The sequence below is a fragment of the Physella acuta genome, unplaced genomic scaffold, assembly GCF_028476545.2.
Source record: "Physella acuta isolate Inbredline_101_S28 unplaced genomic scaffold, ASM2847654v3 ptg001354l, whole genome shotgun sequence".
Taxonomy (NCBI): domain Eukaryota; kingdom Metazoa; phylum Mollusca; class Gastropoda; family Physidae; genus Physella; species Physella acuta.
Window position 1 is genome coordinate 143,135 of NW_026732869.1, and position 4,366 is coordinate 147,500.

Consider the following 4,366-nt stretch of genomic DNA (forward strand, 5'->3'; position numbering starts at 1 on the left):
CTACGATTTCAGCTTGCTTTTCTTTTTGGAGTTGCTTCCATACAATTTTTCCAACTACAAACAGGCAGCAGTTGTTTAATTTTGAAGTTGTGTCTCCTAGCAGAATTTATGTCCTCAGATATTGAGCCTCATCTTCCCGAGGGTTCAAACTCGGGGCGTTTCGGTTTAGCAAACATGAGCTTTACCGACTCAATCCCTTCCGAGCATACACTATCATATACATTAAAATAAGATATGGCATCGTTACTTGTCAATGTCTTTATAACTGCAAATAAAATAGTCGATAAATAAAAATAAAATACAAATTCGACCGTTATTTTCCATCGAGCCCCCCCTCCCCCCTTCAACCATGCCTTCTACTGGAACCTACATTGTTCGGTTTTTGCATTGCAACGTTAATATACAGAATGTGTATTTATTTCACAAAAAGTATTACAAAGAATAAAAATCACAATATAATTATACAATAAATCACAATTTTGACAAAAATATCTCCATAATATTGAGGTAAGGGGGTGGGGGGGGGGGGGGGTTTGAGGGGGATACTTTTTATGTTCACTCCTTCCAAACCACCTACCTGAATCTGTCTATGTATACATAATAAAGAACCCACATGCGTTTCAGCTGTTTCAATAGACTTGTTTGTAATGGATGAGAAGCACGCATGCGCATTGTAGAAAAAGTATACCCGGGGAATAGCTTAGTTGAAAACCAGAAGCTGGACGATGAAAAATTTCTTGTAGTTCTTTCGGCGCGGCCTGGAATAAATAAATATTACTGTATAACTATTTTGAGTTGCGAAAAATTTTAACCATATATGTTGTTTTCGTTTTATTGTTACAATTGTGTCTATGACAGGATAAATGGTGTGGCAGATGAATTCCCCATATATAAAGGTACATATTATATCAACACGGAAACAAAAATCACATTTGTGATCTTATGATTGCCTGAAGCATAACCCGATGTTAGTATGTAACTCCAGTTCCGATCTTACCCTTGTTATAGCCCTCATATCTATGCTATGCTAGCGTGAAAAAAACAACAGCAATAACTTGGTATGACTCTGTAGGAATTCTATACGACAGCAATTTGCCTGATAACTCAATAGAACCCTGTTATTACCTGTACTAACACCTGGTTGTTGATTTCCACGGTGATCCAGGTAAACAACTGATGCGCCTTTTTAGTCAACACCTTATAGGTAAGGGTGTTGAGGCCTTCGATGTCTTGACGTTCTCTGGCGTTCTTTAAGGCGTCTAGTCTTGGAGGTAAATAAAGCACTTTTTTTACACTAGCAGTTTAATGCCATTTTTCTTTTTTAAATAAACTAATGAAATACAATATTGGAAATAAAAAAAAAATACTGAATTGTTTTATTTAATATAATAAAAAGGAGATTTAAGAAAGATTTTATGGAAAGCAATAATAATATTTGTTGTTTTAAATGGGAAACTGGTACATATCAGCGTTAGATATTCACCACATTGTAATCTCTAAAACGAAGAAAAAGAAATTGGGTACTTTCAGAGTAGAAAAGCAGCATTTCAGATTTCATATAGAATAGAATATTAAAGGAAACATAGAAGAGTAAATTACGAGATGTAATAGAAATTTACTTTAAAAAATACATTTTCAGAGGGAAGTTTATTATTCCTACCTGTGTGGGTTCATCTCATTTCCTCTATCACGGCCGTGACTGATCATATCGTACTTGGCGATACCTAGACCATAACGGCTAATGTAATAACCTTTGTTGAGGGACCTAAATGTACACGCAATCAAAATCGCGCAATAAAATTTTATTATTTTATTTCTTTATTGCTGAAAAGAACGGTAATATATAATTTTTTTTATATCTAATTACAGAAAAAGGTATGATTTTTTTTCATTACTGGTGTTTTATGATACTACCAAAGCCAAATGCTACTAAATAGAAAAATAAATAGCTTAACACAGAAAATTATTAGCGAAATATTTTCTTGGTTTTGTTTTAAAGGTTGAGAAATGATTGTTACTCACAGAAACTAACGGTCGAACCTACCTTTCCAGCAAGTCGTCATCCTCCCCTCCCCAACCCACGTAGACGTTAGAGTTGCCGTTCACGTCCAGGAATTGTTCCTTAGAGAAACCAATGACGCCACCAAAGTAAGCTTTGTAGTAAATACTGAAATAAAGTACGTTTTATAGTAAATAAAGAATAAAATTTCTCACAAAAGAATCTGAAATTGAGGTATAGAACTATAGAGAAGGACACGGCAGTACTAATAAACGAGTGAAACCCATAGGGAAGGTGATAGAGAATGCGTCTAAGACGGACCTGGAGACGGAGTTTTCTTAAAATATCGAAGACAACAGGAATGTCCTATGGGGCTTCAAAATAAGATTTTAATTCTCCAGAAGGAAAGAAGAGTATTTAGACAAGTCAAATGTACGAGTACTTGTTGAATTACAAAAAAAATGAGACTTACGAATACGAGCACTTGTTGAATTACAAAAAATGAGACTTACGAATACGAGTACTTGTTGAGGGCTAGAGCGAAATGGCGGGGGTTGTCGCCACACCTGTACAGGTTTTTATCACTGAGGGGGATGAGGTCGACGTCGTGGAAGATGAAACAGTCAAAGTCGCGAACCTTCAAGGCCTCCAGAAACCCGACGTTAAGCAAGGCACCTCTGTTGAATGTTGAGCCTTCGGCCTAACATTATAAAGGGAAGGGTGGGGAGGGGGGGAGGGGCGGTGGTGACAGAAATAGAATAAATAAAGTGATCGAGACAATGACTTGATTCTCAAAGTTTAAAATATGTGAGAATTAGAAAATCTTTCAAGTGTATCTCATTCAAAATTAAATTGTCAGACCCTAATAGAAATAATAAACATATATATTGTTAAAGTAATTTAACCTATTACATTGCTAAGAGCCAAAGATTTATATGAAATATTAAAGGCCTAAAATTACAATAACTCATTTTATTTTGTTTTTTTAACTAATTAATTTTGTTTTGATCTACTTTCTTTGATAAAGCTTAGCTCTATATTCTAATTTATCCGAAATAAAAATTATTACATTCTCGAAGTTGAAGATATATCAAGCTTATCCTATATGACATTTATAATATTACTAGCGTACCCGTCCCCGCGCGTTGCCGTGGGAATAGAAGAAAGTCCGACGAAATATATAAGAGTTTCATCAAAGCGTTACCAATCCTATATTCTTAAATTCGTGACCTTATTTTTCTAAAAGTGAGTTATTTAAATGTAAACAATGCCTGTGCTTGGATCATACATATCGGGACACAGGTTTACCTACAATACCGCATGAAAACTTGGAGTGTACATTAATAACTCACCGAAATAATGAGGTAGAACACACTACGGTGACCGCCCATGTGTCTTTGACGTAGAGTGACGCTCTCAGGAGCCCCCCCCCCCCCGATTACACTACCGCGCACGGCCCTTGGCTCCATAAAACTAACAGGCGCCAACGTGCCAAATAGCTTCTTGTTAACAACAATGCAGATTGCGTCATTCGCTAAAGTGACACAAATGAACAGGAGTTTTTCTTTAACACGTAAAAAAATATTTGACGTGTTTTAAACAACAGTGTGATCGATGCAATATGTTAGCGTTACTGATGGTCTATTATTAGATGCTCGATCTCAATTTCTGATTGCATTGTCTAAAAATAGATGCTAATTGCATCATTCGCAAAGTGACGAAACTGTTTGGATTTTTTTACGGACAAAAACAAACATCCCAGCTAATAATCTAATCTTGGTTAATTTTTCTGATTATTAAAATAAAACGTATTACATGGCCCTTAGCGGGGGGGGGGGGGGGGGGGGGCGAAACTAAAATTGTTGTTAGCCGCCAAATCGCGCACCCTACCAGTGCGCCAGAGGACAGTCCTGATTCAATTTAGTGAGCGTTTGTAACGCCCCATTCTATCCATTGTCTATCACACTGTTTAAACCAAACGTATTCGCCATAGTGCTCACCGGGAAGATCAGGGCGCCAAATCGCATCCTGCCGGGGGGCCGCCCATGCAAAATCAAACCCCCCTCCCCCCACCACAGAAACCTTCTCGGGATTATCATAAACTCCCCAGAGTCTCCTGCCTATCGGTTGAACGGTGTCAAACCAAAATCGACTTTTATTTTTATAAATACCGTATATTGAGAAAAATCGCCATATTATCCCGTGGCGCCGCTCTTGCAATATTAAAAAAAAATATTTTTTTACAGAAACCTCACCTGAAGTGTTCTTATTAACTCCCAAAGTTTGATGGCGATCGGATGAACGCTGTCAAACCAAAATCGGCTTTTATTTTTATATACCGTATATAAAAAAAACATCGCACCCTCC

The 4,366-nt window shown here is 37.0% G+C and overlaps 1 protein-coding gene across 1 annotated transcript in view; it reads right to left on the minus strand.

Annotated features, from left to right (window-relative positions):
• Positions 1-4,366, minus strand: part of LOC131926959 (beta-1,4-galactosyltransferase 1-like) — a 45,755-nt gene continuing 41,389 nt past the window's right edge. Inside the window, exons 4-8 of the mRNA XM_059282568.1 lie at positions 2,512-2,699; positions 2,045-2,167; positions 1,661-1,765; positions 1,126-1,264; positions 1-54 (exon numbers count right to left, since the gene is read on the minus strand). Of these exons, the coding sequence (XP_059138551.1) occupies positions 1-54; positions 1,126-1,264; positions 1,661-1,765; positions 2,045-2,167; positions 2,512-2,699 (609 nt within the window). The remainder of the gene's footprint in view (positions 55-1,125; positions 1,265-1,660; positions 1,766-2,044; positions 2,168-2,511; positions 2,700-4,366) is intronic.